We start from the raw sequence: 19,994 nt of genomic DNA on the forward strand, positions 1-19,994 counted from the left end.
TTTAACCTTCAAACTAAACGCGCTATCATTTTGTTAACGACTTCTCTTTACAGACGACTTTATTCACATGACTGGGACTGCCATTCTTCGCTCTACATATGTACCAAATTAATATATACATATATTATTAAACGATATAAGTCGTTTAAGCTCCAAAAGGTAACAAAATTGTGTTCCATAAAAAAAAATATATAAAATAAGAATGAAACCGTCAAGGGAGTAAACTACTTCGATTACAAAAAAAATAATGGGACTTTTTCTGTTTTGGTTAAAGGTGGTTTGATTTTGTGAAAAAAAAATTTGTTACTTCAAAAAATACAAAGGGTCTTTTTACTTAAATTCATGCAAATAGAGACCCTGAATATAACTAGTATATCACACTTACTACATATATACCGGGGGGAAAGGGATTGTTACTAAAGTGGTTTAACTGCATCATTGCTAATAATATACCCTATCAGGTCGACCTCCACACGGTTCCCCCTGGAAACCGTCATGATTAATTATTTTGGAATACATCACGATGGGCTAACTGATCTATATTCATTCTCACCTACCATTTCTCACTCGTGCCCCATCAGCGTATACCGATAGCGGAAGCGGGGTTTCCATTTCATTTTCATCTATTAAAAAACTACATATTTAACATATATGCCTATATAAACAAGAACTCCGATACGAAATAAAAAAAAAATACTCTTTCTAATTGAGCCATTTTAAACTTCAAAGACGGAAAACCAATACAAGGACAGACTACTAAATGAACATGCCCGCAAAGCCGAATAAAAATTCGTTAACAGAATTTTATTCCAAAAATGAAACACGAATTCACGTCTGCGTACAGGCACAATAGATGCGCATAAATACCTTTCATTCAAATCACCCTGTACAACAACGGTTGGCAGAATTCAATTTTGAAATACGTTCACAAAGCGCGTTCGGAAACATTGTTTGCAAGACCTATTTCCATTTACACTCCTCCGAAAAAGTGACACGCGTTCGGATTTTATGCAAATTTCGTGATCATAAACAAAAGCTTTAACAAGCGCAGTGTGTGATACAAAATGCACACAAAGCAAAACTTTTTTCAAATATTTTTCCGACTAAACGTCATGGAAAGTGAAATCACTTTTAAACAACAAAATGCTAACAGTGTTATAATTTCATTTCATATCTTTATACTTGTATATATCTTTATCTTTATACTAAATCTATGGCCTGGATAATTAATAATGTAAGAAGAATAACATTAAAAGATTGTGTTTCCCTGAGCGTTACACTCAAAGGGCAAGCCTGGGGGTTGAGCTTCCCTTTTGAGCCTTAATAAGAGTCATGCTCTAAGGGGTGCTTTGCCTAATTCCGTTTACTTTGATAAGCGGTGCTTGGGCTCCCGAGGGCACCGACCAAGAACATGTCCTTTTCTCTGATCCTCGATGTGGACAATCCTTACATCGTTCACATTAAAATATGATAACAATTAAGATTACATATAATCTTAAAGTATGTTTTTAAACAAATTTTTAATTCAAATTATTTAAATATACTCGTAGTACACAAATGAATAGTCCATTTACGTATTCCTATCCAAAATTAACATACAAATATTTTAATTGTAATTCACGTATTCAAAATTGCAGATAACAACTAATGATTAATAAAGGTATAAAAAAGATACAAATATACTTAGTACAAATGTTTATTTAAATAATTATAATATTAGAATTACACAGCTATACAACTAATCTTAAGAATATTAATTATATTAATTAATTATATATAATATAATTAATTAATATAATATAATTAATTATATTATATAATATAATTAATTATATTCTTAGGATATAGATATATAGATTATAGCAACATCAGTAAGTACTAACCTTAAAAGTGTTAAATAAATATTTTACATTATAATAAACATACCACCTGTAAACAGTACAATGCTTTACTTAATTTATTATTATTCTTAATTATGAAATGTCTTTGAGTTCATTATAAAGTAATTAAATCAATAATTAAAAACTGCCACTGGTGACTAGATTAATCAAATCTAGCCTGAGGATCGATAAATCTAATAAAATGGAATACTAATTAAGTAATAAAATCACTTAATAAGCAATAAATATCTATAACGATATGAACAACGTACGAATACAAGGTTTCTGAAAAAAACCTAATTATTGATATGATTATTCTTTCTGAACCATAATATTTACATGATCAATGGCATAGCACTAATAATACCTTAGCAGTCTATCTAAAACTTTATTATACTAAGCATCCTACCGATAAATTTTATCATCGTGTGGGGGCAAGCTAATAAAATAAGGCGCTGGCGGTGGTGGTGGCGCTAAATATCGTACCGATCCCGGTCCTGGTTGCACCTTGTGAGGCAGAGTGGCATTAGACAGTGATGCAGGAGGCAAGGTTGCTGCATATCCAGGCCATGGTGGACCCCACATTGGAGTAGCACCAGTGGTTGGGCTACTAGCTAAAGGACCACCTCTGTATGATGTTGTTGTCATTCTCAATCTAACAACGCATATGGCTACAATTAAGATAGCTATAAATGCAACTACACCACCTACTATACCTATTATTAGATTATCATCGTTATTCGTTGTTGCCACACCAACTACTGGAGCACCTTTTGGTTCCCCAGTGACCTTTGGTCGTTCATGAGATGGTGCAACAGACCAGATAATATCAGGTTCTGCTGAAGTACGATGTACTAAACGAGGTGGTACTGTTGTTGATATGCTAGAAGAAGAAGACAAAGCTGTTGTTCTTCGTTTTGTGTCACAAGATAACTCGTCATCTCCAATTTCTACTAGTAAAAATCCAGATAAATGTTCTGGTGACTCACAACGAACATCGTCTATACCAACGTTTGGTAGCCACCTACGCAATGCTCGAGCATTACAGTCACACCGAATAGGATTCGTTTCGAGACCAAACATTGATAGGTCTGCACGACGATCATCAAGAGCTACCAATAATTGTGGTTGTAGTGTTGACAACTGACTACCAGCAATATCTATTATAATTTGAGACGATCTTGGTAAAGGAAACAATAAAGCCGGTGGTAAACTTGTTACAGATGTATTACGAAATCGTACTGTTATAGCTGGTGCTTTCAAACCGGCTAAAACTCCTGATGAGACTGTTTTTAATCGAGATCCTCTAACTCCTAACTCTTCAAGGCGTGGGTGTAAAGTAGAATGTAATTGATCAGCACCGATAGCTGTATCCTTTACTTCGACGTCTAATTTTTCTAAAGCTAATAAATATTGAAGAGTTCCTTGGACATCGAAGTAACCAAGTCTTGGATACCCATATGCTCTAAGTTCAATGAGATTTGATAAACTTCTAAAAGAATTTTTCTCTATCCTAGTACATTTATCCAAATCTTTTATATCCAAAACTCGAAGCGACGAAAGTCCATCAAAATTGCCTTCCGTAATCATAGTTATAGGATTACTGGAAATATTTAAACTTTGAAGATTTTTAAGTTTAGGCCAGGAATTTGCTAACGACCTAGATACATCCGATATTTGATTATTAGACAGATCTATTGATTCCAATAATGTAGTTCTGGCAAAAGTTTTATCCGAAAGCGATGTGATATTATTGAAAGACAAATTCAAACTATATAAAAATGGAGTTTCTAATTGACCCACTATATTCATTCCAGTTCCTGCAAGATTTAGTTCTCTAACAGTTTTTGGTTCGGTCAAAATATGATTCAAGGTTTTTTCTGAAAGCGGATTGAAAGATAAATCTAACTTTTTTATATTCACCATAACACTATATTCTGCTGGTATATCAACAATTTCATTATTGGATAAATCTACGGAGGAAACGAAAAAGTATTGTTTTTGTAAGGCTTTTAATGGAGGATGCTCAAATATATTATTACTCAATATAATCTTCTCTAACATATGTAACTTGTTACGGTCAAAAATATTTTCAGGTAATTCTGTAAGTAAATTTCCACCCAAATTTAAAAGCTCTAATCTAATTAGTCCCTCAAAGAGCCTATCACCCAAGCGATCTATTTTATTGTTGGATAAATCTAAATATTGGATTTGGGTTGAATTGTGGAACGCCATTTCACTTATCGTTTCCAGTTCATTTCTAGCCAATAATAAAGTTCTTAATTTCGGAAGTCGAGCAAAATCGAGTTCGTCAACATTTTTCAAAGCATTACCTGATAAATCTACTAGCTCCAGATATTGTAATGTACTTATTAATTCTGATGGAAAGAAGTTAAATTTATTATTAGTTAATATAATTTCCCTTAAACGTGGATGTATTTTAAATGAAGAGGGAAACAAATAACTTAACTGATTATCTGACAAGTCCATTACTTCCAAACTAGTGCCAGTATTAAAGAACTCGCCCTTGAAGGCATTAAGTTGATTTCCTTTTAAAGACAAATATTGTATAGACATTACATTAACAAAAGCTGGAGTTCTAATATTAACAATGTTATTATATGAGAGATCCAAAACAGTTAAATTTTTAAGATTCTTAAAGGTATGTTCCGTGATCTCCTGTAAATTATTATGCGATAAATAAATATGCTCCAAATTGGGAGTTTTTGAAAATAAATTCACTGGGAGAGCCTTTAATCCTATATAACTCATATCTATAGTCATTAAAACTTGATTATTTTCAAATACATTTTGATGAAGAGTACTGATATGATCATTATGACTCATATTCAAATGCAATAAACTTGGAATAGATCGAAAAGCGTTAATAGGTATTTCTGAAATTTGGTTATCTGATATGTCCAAATACCAAAGGCTTAAGAACTTCAATTGTTGTCCAGTGAATCCTAATATCCTATTTTGGCTTAGAGATAAATATTGAAGCGTTGACTCCAGACCAGAAAAAACTTCAGCTGCTATTGAGTTTAATAAATTTCCTGACAAATCTAAATGATGTAATGCTTTGAAGTGATCAAAAGCTGCGGGTGGAAGCTCCCTAATTACATTTCGAGATAATACTAATGAAGTAACTCTATCCGACACCGCTCTCAAAATATCACTTGACAAAGCTGTCACTCTATTATATCCTAAATGTACAGAGACCAAATTAGGTAATCGAGAAAGAGCAGTGGCTGGTATCAAAAGTATATTGTTATCACGTAGAAGCAAAGTTCGAAGACTAGTCAAGCCATCAAATGCATCATCCTCCACCTGAAAAAGAAAACATTTCACTCGGGAATACTGTTTCATATATAATAATTATCTCAGGACTTAAATTAACATCTATGGAATTTATATTAAAAAAAACTAACAATCTACTAACTATAATCGGAAGCTCACTCATAGTATTACAGTAATCCACTAAATATAATATATAATATAATTATATATTAAACCCGGGAAAGACGTTGTACAAATGTCGTCAGCTTGGGTATTTCTGTCCCATTCATAATTCTGTCGTAAAACAGTTGTGTTTGCATGGCAATGTAACAGGATACAGAAGTATAGTTAATTTTCAGGAATGGGAACGCATGAAGAGTATCATGAGCAAAATAATATACTCTGTTCTATCCATGATACTGTTTGATACATAACACTTTCCATCAAGTAGGCCGTCAGCTTGTTTGTCATTGTATGTATAAAATATATTTAAACATATCGCAACTTAGAAAATTGACAAACCTTTGTTATAAATCAATATAATAAATATAACATCAAAACCTAGATACTTACAGTCCGAAGAGAATTAACTCCGATATCCAAATACAGCAAATCAGTAAGACCTACAAAAGTTCCCGGTGACAGTTTAATCAGATTGTTCCTGCTGAGATCCAGCATTTGTAGCGAGACCAGAGTACTGAGATGACTGTTATCGATATTCTGAAATCAACCAAAATAAAATGTATTTATATATTTATTAATAAAACCTTTATAAATTTATTCATTGTTTTAAATGACTGTTCAGCATCATCATAAATTTATATACAGCGCAGCAAACTGAAAACTATAATTGTATCGCCTGTTACTATTATTACAGAACTCATCACTTGTCCACATTTCAGTACGTATAGTCGAATTCAATATGAAAAGAGAAAGGATGTACATTTTTAATAAAGTCATATTTATCATCACATATGTACTTTTTTGTATCTGTGATATTCGAACTTACAAGCTTAATCTTATGTAACAGCGAAAAACCTAAATTACTATATATTGAACCATTGACGTCATCAAAACAATATAATAATTATGTTATGAATAATATAATAAAGTGAAAATCATTATAAAAGTTAAATTTATTACATTCAAGAATATTATTATTCGTTCAGTCGAAATCAAATTCACTAACAAAATTATTTAACGAACCATGAATTATTGAAAATTATTGGTATAAATTGCCGTCCCGATAACTCTTTACTGACAACGGATCAACTCAAATCACTTCCGCTTGTCGTTCCTAATTGAATCGCATCAAATTAAAAAGTTTGCAGAAACTTACAGTGATCATATTGCTGGAAAGGTTCAGAGATCCGAGGGCGACGAATGATTTCAGAGCAACGGTCGGGAAATCCGTTATAAAGTTTTCCGAGAGGTCCAACTTTTCGAGGTTCTCGATGCCTTGGAAGACATCGCTGTTGAACTTGGAGAGTCTGTTCCGACCGAGGTCGAGATTTTGTAGTGCACTCAAGCCTATAAACGCTCCTCCCTCGATGGTGGATATCATGTTTCCATGCAGATCTATCTCCTCTAAAGTCTTCTGTGATACGAATGACGCTTGTCGAATTGAAACTGCGAAATTTAGAGAAATAGAATTAGTGAAGTTAAGTAAAATTTCTATTTATTCCTTACTTTATTCCTGGATAAAGCGAATCTAGAATTCGAATTTTATTTATCTCACGCGTGTGACTATTGGAACAAACACGATAGCATATTTTGTTGAATACTACAAGAATGTTAAAAATCAACATTGAATGTAACATAATTTTTAAAAAATCAAATAAATACAGAACCTCTTTTTTTGAACTTATAATCAAAGTTTAAAAATTGTATTTATCCATACCTAAATATCTCAAAATAGCGTCAAACGAAGCACTCGATATGTTTTTTTTTGTTATACAACTTAGAATGGTCTCAGATGTTATTCCTCTGTACCCTGTAAATTCACGCCATTCAGCCATGCAAACACAACTGCTTCACGTTATATATATATATATATATATATATATATATATATATATATATATATATATATATATGTCTGTATCTATTCAGTCCCTATATCTGTCTTTGTATTTACATAAAACTGATGTATGGAAAAAAATCTATACCGTACTTATTTTAATTTTTCATACTATACCAATTAACATATTTAAAATGTTCTATTCTAATATTCTATATACATACATTATATGAAATTTTTGTCCTAGAATTCGTAATTGTGTCTTGATATAGACAGAAATTAAGAGCAACAAATTTTTTTTATTATAAATCGTCACTATGTAGGTATCTACGAGTACATAAAATATATTACTTAGGCTTAAAACAAGATTATGATTATGCCACAGCCCTCCTGTGTAAAGATCAGCTAACTATTTTGACGAAGGTGAGATGTAACTGAACATGATAATCAAGAATATTTTAGAAGTTAAACTGTAGGTTTTACATCACTAACTTGGAACTTGATACACTAGTTTTAGAATAGTAATTACCGTGCGTCACACTAAATCTACGATTATTTATATCGTCTTCGCAGTTACTCCTACGAATCTCTCTATTTTCGGACCTGATAAGAACCCTTATTTATAAGCATGATCCATCATGTATCCATATCGTCGTCATGAGGCACTGCATTGTAACGTGCTCAAGAATAAAGTATCTTATCTAGTGCGATATAGTTAATTGTACTACTCTTTTATTTATCACGTTTCGTTGTTATTGCTGATAATTTATTTGTTAATCTTATCCTTTGAGACCGAAATCCAGCAACACCAGAAAGAAGTAAGTAAAATATAACCTAATGAAGCAACTCACACAGAAATCACCATTCAAATTATTTTAATTACAAAATGTACCAACTATATACTTGTATGATACAATATATATATATATTTATTGCATTATATAGTAATAGGCCCAGACATTTTCTGAGACTGACATATACTACACACATATATAAAATTTATTATACATTATATAAAACAATTATTCTGAGCACTGAGGATAATACACGTAATTATAATAAAACCGAAAAACTATTCTTATATATTACGCTCAGGTTATGGAATGAGCTCGCTGTCAAGGTTGCATGGTTGCATGGGGTTCTTCAAAAAAGGGATAAAGAGGTTTCTTCAGGGTTGACACCGTGCGCGTAATGACCCTGGTATAGCAAGCGTTCATAGGCAACGGTACTAGTACTCGTATAGTATTATATTATCTGTGGCTACGGTAACCGCTTACTATCAGATAGGCCATATGCTTGTTTGCCATCTCAGTGGCTCAAAAAAAAATTCAATTATCTCTCTCCACCTCCCTCTCATTCCATCTCTCTCTGAATGTGTTTGTGTAAATAAAACTTTATAGATACAATGTACTTAATAAAATTGTAACAATAAACTTACCTATTCTATTTTCTCGTAAAGAAATAACTCGTAACGCCTGTGGGCCGTTTAGAGACGAGGAAGGCACGGAGTTTATATTGTTGCGGTTCAAACGTAATATCTGAAACACAAAAATGGGATTTCATATAAATTTTTTTTTACGCAACTTAACGGCAAACAAGCTGACAGCCCACCTGATGGAAAGTGGTAAACGTCACCTATAGACATGAATAGTAACTACCATGAATATAACAGAGTATACTCTATCGCTCACGATACCCTTCATGCTTTGCCATTCCTGACGACTAAGGTGTTATGCCTCTGTACCCTAAAATTTAATTACCCTTCAAAACGAAAGACAACCATTCTAACACAACTGCTTTACGTCACGAACAAAGTATTTCTCTGGTAAATAAATATGAATAAATAAATCAAAAGCACAATGAGTTACTCCTTATCATCCCCAAGACATCGTAACAAATGGCAACGGGAACAAAACACGTTATATACATCAGTACAAGAATGGAATAAGTCGAAATCAAACCTTGTACCAAGGCGCCTTGTCGACATAAATTTAGTAGGATCACAAATAATATGATAGGTACTACACTATGTAGAATGTACACTCTTCTTATGATAATAGTGATTAAAAGATGTCATTATGCTTTAATTAATCTTGTTTATAAGTATGTCTGTAATATATTTTGATAATCTTGGTAGAATAGCGGAATGATGAACCGTTTTTACTAATGGTCGTGAATTCGATCCCCGTACAACACAATCGTTTGTGGAAGTGGAACAAAATATAACAATTTTAAAAAATATTATAAAGTCGAAAGAAGTCACAAAACAAACAGTGAATTCCAAATATTTGTATTCATGAGTTGTTTGTATTGGTCTGACTGTTTTCTCTGTATAATAGCTATTTACAAAAAAAAAGTCAGTATTTCTAACATGTCTAGTATCCTTAGTACAATACCTGCTTAGTTTGGAAATATATGGCGGTATGTAATATATCCAATAGTTTTTATTTAATTTATTTATTATTAACTTTACTGAATAAAATACTAAAAAATATATACCTTAAGAAGATCACAACCAATGAGCAGTCCTTCTTCGATTCCTCTTATACTGTTCCCACTTAGGTCTAATTCTTCTAATGCTGGCAAGTTATGGAGCTCGGCTGTAGAGAATATGGGATTAAGATTGTCCCCTAGTAGGTTGTCAGCGAGGACCAACTTGGTGAGATTGCCACGGATCCCAGCAAGTAATCGGTCGGGAAGACGACGAAGACTATTGTGGGAAAAGTCCAACTCTTTTAGAGGCAACCCATAGGACGAGAATATCTGGAAAAAAAAATATTGTTATTTAATATTAAATTCAATTTTAGCCCTATGTTCTTAATTAATGGACAATAAAGTTATAAAATAAATAAGGTGCTTAATTAACAATTTAATACTGTATACATAAAACATACCTTTTTAACATATAAAGTTATTAAATAAATAAATATAACTACGACTATAATACAAGATAGAGTAGTCAGAGCCTTATTATTCCGCCCATCCAAAATGTTCGCTGACTATGTATTGTATGAATCAAATTATTTATTCTAAGTTACTATAATAGTTAGCAAACAGAAATAGGTATACCATACAACAGAAGACAATATAAAATCTTATCTATAAAATTGTAAAGAATATTTACAATGGATATTAATCATTACCGAAAAGGAAAAATTATAATGTATTATATACCTATCAGGAAAATAAGAAAAGATATCCCGAGGCACAACCGAGGCTTTGCCCGTTTATATAAATAATAAATAAATAACCCACCTGTATACCAAGTTTTATTCAAATCCGTCCAGTAGTTTTTACGCGAAAAAGTAACAAATATCCCTTCATCCATCCATTATTGTAAACTTTCGAATTTGTTGTATTCATAAGAATTGTAAATCAGTAATTTAAATGTTCATTAGGCCAATAACTTGTGTAAAAATAATGTATTTAAAATAATTAGTTTATTGCGTTATTACTATTAGTATATTATTATATTTCTGTGGTTATACCTACTTGTGATATTCTACGCCGTTACGTTTGAGTACAAAAGCCTTTGAAATCCCGCAAAACGCATTACTTAATTAGGTTCATTGCGTGCCTTGCCGCTCTTACTTTGACGCAGTTGTTCAAAAGAAATATCGTGGATCATATACATACAAGTACATGCATCACTCAATTTATACTAAAATACAGATAATATGGATTACATTTAGATAGACCAACTGATTTATTAGAGCCATGTTCTATTTCTGTTAAATAAACCAATAAATTGGTTTACAATTCTAATAAAGCAATTTTTTTCACAAATAACTTTACATACATATCGTAAAAATAATATATATTCTTATATAAAGAAGTATTTAGTATTATAATATTAAGATGTAATAATCAAATAAATATAGAGCATAAAACTAGAGCTATATTAATTACATACAGGTCCCTATTAGAGTCGAGTCTCTAAACCTGTCTTTAAAATTAAAATTTCAATTTGATATCACAGCGAAATCTTTAATGTAAACACCATTATGAACTAATTTTCTAATATATTTAAGTCAAGATTATTAGAAATTTAGTTTATAAAGGCCCGTAAAACAGTAATTTTACAAAATTATTGACTTATACGAGTATATAATATTTGATTAAGAAATTTAGAGAAATGTCGCCTCAAAATGGGCACCACTGATTATTGTTTACTTGCATTTAAACTATAACATATAAATATTTTGGATCTATTTTGTTCTCTAATCGAATATATTAATGATGTCACATATTTCTATAACTTTTTGTGTTATATTAGATATTTATTTAATACTATTTTTATTGCAATAACTAATTGAGGTAGTATATTAATTATTTTTATTTAATGCAGAACTTACAGATGTACCGCCTACCATTTCTGTTGTTAATATAGTTGATATTGAATGACAGAGAACAAGTTTGTGCAGCATTATGAACGACACGGTATACTCTATTATGTCCATGGTACTGTTCATATCTACATGCAACGGTTACCACTTTCCATCAGATGGATCGTCAGCTTATTTATCATTCTAAGTTTCACAAAAAAATCCAAACTTTTTTTACTAACAATACACGTATGAACATTTATAAAGTACCTACATATACAAATAAACTGAATCTATCTCTCACAGTATACACAATAGTATAATACGACCCAACATTCACTCATCAAACTGCCGTTGTCGATCTTGATCTCAGTTTGAACAGTGTGAATCCCCAAACTGAACTTGGTGTCCCGAGAGTTTGCAAACTTATGATCTCGAATACATTATCTGGGTTCTTCAGTGAAGTGTCCGCCGCAACTGAGAGCTCTCTGCTAAAGATGAATTGGCATCTAATGTATGATATTCAAGTGCTTTAGTATTATCAATTCTAACACAAACTATAGCTACATCCCGTGCATTTGTTCGCATGAATTTGGATAAAATTTTGATCCTATTAATGCAGGCTGTTGTATGTATAATATTTTCTTTTCTATGCATTTTAAAATTTCTATTCATAATATCACACCAGTTGTTAACTGTCCACTGCTGAACATAGGCATCTCCTATAAGGGGATTTTTTCAGTAGTTGCCACGCGTATCAGGTGGGTTGACAACGACAGGCTTTGTTGGTGTTTTAAGAGGAACGCCGCTGACCATTCCTTCGACCATTAAATTTCCTTAGTTCCTTAGTTCTCATTTAGGCTCATTCTATGCCGGAACCACAAAGCAACAATTTTACAATTGTATTATTTATAGTGATAATATAATGCAATTGTAAAAATCCTTACAGGCTAAATAAAAACGTAACTTAACAATTTTCATGTTTTTGATACTACTTTGCTATACTAGATGTATTCCACTGTTTTGTGTGAATAGTTTCCAAGTGAATAGAACCTGATATCCCAAAGAAATTCAAGAAAAATCTTTCTTAAATTTCATATGAATTAATATTTGTATACGTATGTTACACGGAATCTTCCCCAATTCATAATGTTTTGATACTACTTTTTATCCCGATCGAGCAATATGTTACGGTCATGCGGCCGAAGTTGCACATAAAGACTAGTCCTATATAATTTTGTACCTGGTTTAAATATTTAATTATCGTTACAGAGATATAATGAAAGTTGTGTTAAGGTATAAAAATAATAAATTTTATCAAAAATATTATTATTATTATTATATTTTGTTCACAATGGTATTCCAAAATATTAATTATATAGACTGTCTTTATCATATAATATTGCATAAACTCGAAGCATTCAGTTTACTTATTTTCCTGCTGCTTAGATAAAATATGTACCTATGTTAAAGTGGCCGTTACCCTTTCAGTTTCTACCTAATAGTTAGCTGGTAGAAAAAAAAATAAAACATTATGTACAAATTTCATTATACAATAAAGTACAAATAAAGAATATTTTTTTTTCCAGAGCTCTCACCGTGAATGTACCTACATAAGCAAATATTCTCTGCAGCAACACAAGTTACAATCAATAGAATGCAATCAGAAACAAACAGATGCAGCACAGCAAGCAAATTTTAAAACGTTCTTTTTCTCTTGTCTATTCGTGTTTCACATATTGAAAATCAACTGGTAATTCATCCGATACACCGCATCGAATCATTACAAATGTTTTCCACAACCGATATGGTTGTTGGACAAAACAAATGAGCCGATAAATGCTGATTCCCGTCGAACACTCCAACACATTGGATCGCAAAATTGAATGGCTTTGTATCCAAATTTATTTTCCTAGTATACTACTAAATTACAAATGTGAATGCATCTATACGATCATCTTATCATAGCGGACGATATATTATCTGTTGACATATAAATTTTTATATCACAATGATGATTAACATTTGTAAATATTCTAATTGGGGTTCAAAAAATCTATATGAAGGTTTCTTCAGTCGGTAACGCGCACGTGACACCCTTAGTGTTGCAGGCGTCCATAAACTACACTGACTGTTTACCATCAGACTGGCTATATGCTTGTTTGCCTTTGTGGTATAAAAAAGTAGTCATATTTAGCGATGCTAGATTTTATAAATATTTACTTATAAAATCTAGCAACTTATTTTACAATATCTCATTATAAATTTTGACATTTGTCAAATCTAGGTTATTATTGAGAGGCTATATGTATTTACTTTATATCTACAAAAATATCGAGTAATATATATATATATATATATATATATATATATATATATATATATATATATATATATATATATATATATATATATATATATATATATATATATATATATATATATATATATATATATTCCGCTGTCTGTCCCTACGTATGCTTAGATCTTTAAAACTACGCAACGGATTTTGATGCGGTTTCATTTTAATAGATACAGTGATTGAAGAGGAAGGTTTATATGTACAATACATGTATAATATAATAGAGAAACACTGATAATTTTAGAGGTTTCTAATGTGATGTCGATTTTTTGGGCTTACATTGAAAACGCTGGCTGAACCTTACGATATAGATCAAAATAATGTACTACAGTATTTTATACCTTTAGAAGGTCTACAAAAAGTTCGCGATGGTATATGTCTATCTCTTACGGATAATTATGGGTTTAGCATTGCACCCGTGCGAAGCCGGGACGCGTCGCTAGTCGTTCATAATATTAATATTATAAATATAAAAATGAGTTTGCTTTTTTTAAATTTCTTTGCTGTCTTTTGCGCTTTAACGGGTAAATGAGCTACTTCGTGGGTAAATTAATTGTTATAAAATTTAACATATAAATACATACGTACATATTTAATATCTGTTTTTTTTAACTGAAATATTAATAGCTTGCCCTATCGGTATACGCTGGCGGGGCACCAGTGAGAGGTGATAAGTCCATTCGTCCATTCCATCGTGACGAAGTCCACTAGAATTAACCACGACAGTTTCCACGGGGAACCGTGTGGAGGTCGACCTGATAGGGTGTACTGCTAGTAATGGTGAAATTAGACCCTATTACTGACATCCTTTCCCTTTCCCCCCAGATGAAGAAGTTGTCCTTCTTCATGTATACTTTTTATGCTGATCACGAACGAACTCGTGGGCGTAACTAGTTAATTTATAATTTACTAGTTTCGACCCGAAAATTCGCGTGACCGGAATGTATTGATTAATCGGGATAAAAAATAAGCTACGTCCTTCTCTATCCCCAATACTACATATATATCTTTCATGACTACCGATTAAACGCTTTAATATTAGTATAAATAAGGGTTTCTGAACTTTGCCGCTACAATGCACGGCAGCTACGTCTATCTATCCTTTTCAACACATTTGTCACTGACCTATATTCATACAGGTCAATGATATCTATACAAAAGTCTCTTTAAGGTAAACTAATCCTTTACAGTATTGATATAAGATTCAATTTAGTTAGATTATTACTAGTCACGATTGCTAAACATAACATTATTTGGATACAAAGCTATCAAGAGCACTGAAGAAGCTATTGTATTGTTAATATTTACAACAATACCGCTTGGAGTTGAAAATGGAAGTGATAATATTAAAAATTATCTCACTCGAATGATATCCCGAAAATAAGTTATTAGTTTTAAGGGAATTGCAATGATGCCATTTAAAGACGATAATGAAAATAATTATGTCAAATATACAATATATAATATACAATCATAATATCAGCCATTAACTGTTCACTATTGTACATAGGCATTTCCCATAAGGGTTTTACCAGCAGCTGCCGTGCTTGGCAGGCGGAGTAGGCTAGGTTTTTTATGATGGGTGAAAATGGAATGGTAACCCCGCCGGCGCTAACAGAATACGCTGGCGGAGCACCAGTGAAGGATGATCGATGAGAATGAAAACAGGCCAGTTAGCCCATCATGACAAATTCACAAGGAAATAACCATGATAGTATCCAGGGAGAACCGCGAGGAGGTCGACCTGACTGGGTATATTGCTAACAATGGGATTCTTAGTCTCCATCACTAACTCCCTCCCTTTCTCCCCGATTAGGCTAAGTTAAGACCGGTCAGGCTCTTAGTGTTGTTTTAAAAGGGACACTACTGCCCATCCCTGGAGCTTAAAGTTACAATAGTGTACAGTTTTAAGGTTTTTTTAACAAGGTGATTGTCAATTATATTCTAGTAGATTTTTTACAGTAGATACGGTTTGCTACTATATGACTAATATATATTAATTTTATATATTAAAATTAATATATATGGTAGTATTAATTTTGTTGCGATTTAAGTAGAAATTTACTGCAGTTACTGTAACATTATTAAATATTATGTAAATATCTAGCAGCAACTATGTTTTGTGAATTGTTCTTATATGTAACTAAAGTTATAAGCTGTCTTATAATAACGTTTTAAATTTTTAATAACATAGAAAAATTTAGTTAAAAAATACTGTAGATAGTTTTAAACTTTGTACTTTATTATATTCTCGAGTTAAAGTAAAAAAATAAAGGGAATTTATGTTGTCTGTTTTTAACTACAGATTATTCATTCAGTAACCTACATCCAACTTTGCTAATTGACAGAATATCCATATCTGAAAGTAATACCGAAAATACTACCTATTAAAACTCTATTTATAACATACTTTAATCTCTTTTTCTATTACTGTTATAAACGTAAAATGTAAAGATATTTGTATATTTATTTCTCAGTAACAATTCGATGAATTTAAATAACACTTTACTTCTTTTTTTTTTTTTGTTTTCAGCTCAGCCAATCTGTATAGGAGGCGATCATTTTACCACAACATCATATGGCAAGAGAGGTCACCCTATTACCACAGATAATATAATACTATGCTATTACTAACAATTGTGACCTTGCAATTGCAAACATCAGGTCGACCTCCAACATGGTCTCCATAAAACCATTAATTGTATTTAATGTATGCTACGCAATATCTTTGCCAATTCTTAACTGATTTAGAACAAAATCTTGTTATATCTTCGTATAACCGATATTAGGTATAACGCGACTTTGTTTTTTATTTAGTTAATTGTTTAGCAATTGGTTTCAATTAACTGATGAGTACTGATGTATTTTGTTTTCTATGACAAATAGATTGGCAATTTGTGTTAATACAAAATTTTGTAGTGTTTTTTGTTCCTAATTGTGCGGTGTTTGATTACTTATAACAAACGATACGCCAATTTGAAATTAAAGTATCTGTTATATCTATTAATAATACATTTAATAACCATCCAATAAGCTGTGTCAGCACTACAGACCTATGTAACTCTGACAATCTGTAATAAGTGAAAACTGAGGCTGAATGTCACGTTAATTAAATTAAATAATGTATAGCGCTGAAACCGACGCTTTTATGTAATAAAATGTTATTACAATTGCAGTATGACTACGGAGTCTTATGTAATACTAGCTTTAACTCGTAGCTTTATTCACATGAATACTTTTTGTACTAATTCTTGCCAGTGGATAGTTACCGAATTGTTGAAAAAAGGGAGATAATGTTCAGATGTATGCATGCAGATAAATGCATCTGGAATTTTGACAGAATAGACAGTGATTGATTTTTATAAATGAAGTGTGTATATATTCATTATAATTATAAAAATACTGTAAGCTGTGTAACTGCAGTATTATTAATTAATTTAAAAAATTAGAATAACGACAATAAAGTGACAATCGCTTATACCTTTTTTTTTATTTTATCGCGTGTTTTCCGAATTTACGATATGACATCTGTGCATTTTCATTCATATCTTTTTAACAATTTAAGCTTAACTAAATAACAAATGATGAATCATATTTACAAACTTTCACATTTATTTTATTTTTTTACTTGCGGATACTAGGATTACAAATATTAATCTTTTTTATTAAATTAAACTTAACTATAAATTTTTTGGATAGTAATTTTTTATGTAAAATCTAAATAAATTTAAATGACTAATATAACTATAAATATTTTTGGATAATAATTTTGTATGAATCTAGTTTAAATGACTAATACAACCCAATTTGAATGATCAACAAGCTGATGTGAATGGCCACCAACCAACCATCAAGTAAAAATAATATGAGTAATATTATATTATATAGTACGTAATAAGGTATAATGGATATCAAATATCGCTCATCATTATTATTAACTAGTATATCAAGTAATTGACACTATAATATTGGTTGATATACTGGTCAAATGCTATGTACCTATTCGTAATTTATAACGATAGTGGTACAATGACTGCGATTTTAATACAAATTTATCAAGTGATTATTCTATCCATCGAGCCATGTTTATCAGATCATGAAAATAGCGTGTTCATCTAGTGAAATCAGCTAGTATATTGTCTTAGCCATCTCTAATTTTCCAAGTAAATTAGTTTGTAATTTAATCATTTAGATGATATTCACAGACTGATTTACTACAAATATATCTACTTGTATATCTAAAACTACATTAGAATTTCTAAGTCAATTATTAATATCAGAACGTATAAATACGACTATCTTAGCATTAAAAAAGTACCACTTAAAATAAAACAGATGGGATGTATGTTACATACGTTTGCCATACGAGTATACATTACACAAAAAAGTAAGCACAAAAATACAAAAAGGCAATTTGACACTGACATTAGCAATAACAGACAACATCTATGTGTCATATTATAAGATAGACAACGGCTGTATAGGCTCAGTCCTTTTGCCTTCCCTATTGATGGGGAAAACCATAAACGTAATATAACATACTACGTATTTTTTAATTTAAAGGCACATGTAAAAAAAGACTTTAGTCAACTATCTAATTTATTTTTATATTCTTTTATTTTTAGAGTATAAATAATAATTATTAGATAGTTATAATTTATAGAATAATTATAAAATTCATTATAATAAGTGTTATATATCTGAATTTGTTCCTTAGCTTTCACGCAATATTTGCCGATCAACCCGCTTATTAGACAAAAAGATTATAGTAATTTTTCCTCAAGAAATGATTATATCCTGTAGAATATTTATATGTACTACATTGATAATATCCTTAATGAAGTGTTCTCATAGAAGCTTCTTATAGTTTTATTACTTCAATAGGTAAGTGCTTCATATATTTATTTAGAAACTTTCTCACGGAATCAGATCTATGCAAATTCTAATTCTGTGAAAGAAATTATATGCTAAATATTAATTGAAATGTATAAAAATTTATAACTTATAATATGATATATTAAGATTTCTTTACTAAAAGCAAAAACTATCTACAAAGCAACTTTTTATCTTTCTGGAATAAATCATTCCATATCTAGAATTATGAATTCTAAAATTGAATACTTGTAAACTCTATTGTGTCTAGAAATTGTAATTCTTATTCTAATTCTAAAATACAAAAACATCCTAATTTCTTTTGTATTGCCAGAAAGCACATTTTTATATTTCATTTACGTAATTATGGTTCAGTTAAATTTATATATTTTTGAGGCGTACAGCTTGAAATATTTATCGTACTTAGATATCATTTATTTAATCTTTGCTACTTTATTATCCTTAACAATATATAAAATGATTTATCTAAAATAAACCTATTAAGCATATGAGATTTTATGGATAAGAAGGTGATAATTATCATTATTCCTCTACTGGTCACGCTCATACAAGGATATTACATCTTTTACAAATTTTATTTTTTAAACATTTTTAATGCATAAACCTTCAAACTTATACATTTCTAATATTAATAGGAAGTAGGATGAAATGCTTATTCAACGGATATAAGCCGGCAACGCATTGGCGACTCCCCCGGTGTCGTTAATATTCATGGACTGCAGTTATCATTTATCATCAAGCGAACTGCATTGGCCGTGTGATTCCAACATAGAATAGGCCACCTGTCTTCCTCTCCCGTGGATGTAATAAGAGGCGACAAAGGGAAGTCGAAAGAGATGGGTAGCATCGTCTCTCTTAAAACACCTCTAAAGCCTAACTGCGGTTTTTTTTAATGGGTGATAATAGAATGGTAACTGGATAATGGACCCCATCCGCGCTATCGGTATACACCGGCGGGGCACCAGTGAAGGATGATAGGTGAAGATGAAGCAGGCCGATTAGCCTATCGTGACGAATTTAACAGGATTGTTCACGATGGTTTCCAGGGGGAACCACGTGGAGGTAGACCTAATAGGGTATATTGCTAGCAATGGGGCTGTCAAACTCCATTGCTAACAATCCCTTTACCCCTCTAACTGCTGTTGCCAATCGTACTGCTAAGCGTGGCTACTACTAGCAAAACTCCGCAAGGGAGAAGCTTATGTTCACCAGTGATCAGTTAAAGATTTATATGT

The 19,994-nt window shown here is 31.3% G+C and overlaps 1 protein-coding gene and 1 long non-coding RNA gene across 3 annotated transcripts in view; one reads left to right on the forward strand and one right to left on the reverse strand.

Annotated features, from left to right (window-relative positions):
- Positions 1-1,795: 1,795 nt before the first annotated feature.
- Positions 1,796-19,994, reverse strand: part of LOC113518840 (protein artichoke) — a 116,887-nt gene continuing 98,688 nt past the window's right edge. Inside the window, exons 3-7 of one of the 2 annotated variants that reach the window (XM_052892540.1) lie at positions 9,679-9,942; positions 8,618-8,717; positions 6,499-6,788; positions 5,733-5,879; positions 1,796-5,210 (exon numbers count right to left, since the gene is read on the reverse strand). In XM_052892540.1, coding sequence (XP_052748500.1) covers positions 2,286-5,210; positions 5,733-5,879; positions 6,499-6,788; positions 8,618-8,717; positions 9,679-9,942 — 3,726 coding nt within the window. In that variant the 3' untranslated portion in view covers positions 1,796-2,285. The remainder of the gene's footprint in view (positions 5,211-5,732; positions 5,880-6,498; positions 6,789-8,617; positions 8,718-9,678; positions 9,943-19,994) is intronic. The other variant, XM_026903845.3, reaches the window with a different exon arrangement.
- Positions 13,241-19,994, forward strand: part of LOC128200144 (uncharacterized) — a 43,318-nt gene continuing 36,564 nt past the window's right edge. The window contains exon 1 of the long non-coding RNA XR_008252562.1: positions 13,241-13,257. This is a non-coding gene — a long non-coding RNA (uncharacterized LOC128200144). The remainder of the gene's footprint in view (positions 13,258-19,994) is intronic.

The sequence above is a fragment of the Galleria mellonella genome, unplaced genomic scaffold, assembly GCF_026898425.1.
Source record: "Galleria mellonella isolate WM207_F2 unplaced genomic scaffold, CSIRO_AGI_GalMel_v1 utg159, whole genome shotgun sequence".
Taxonomy (NCBI): Eukaryota; Metazoa; Arthropoda; class Insecta; order Lepidoptera; family Pyralidae; genus Galleria; species Galleria mellonella.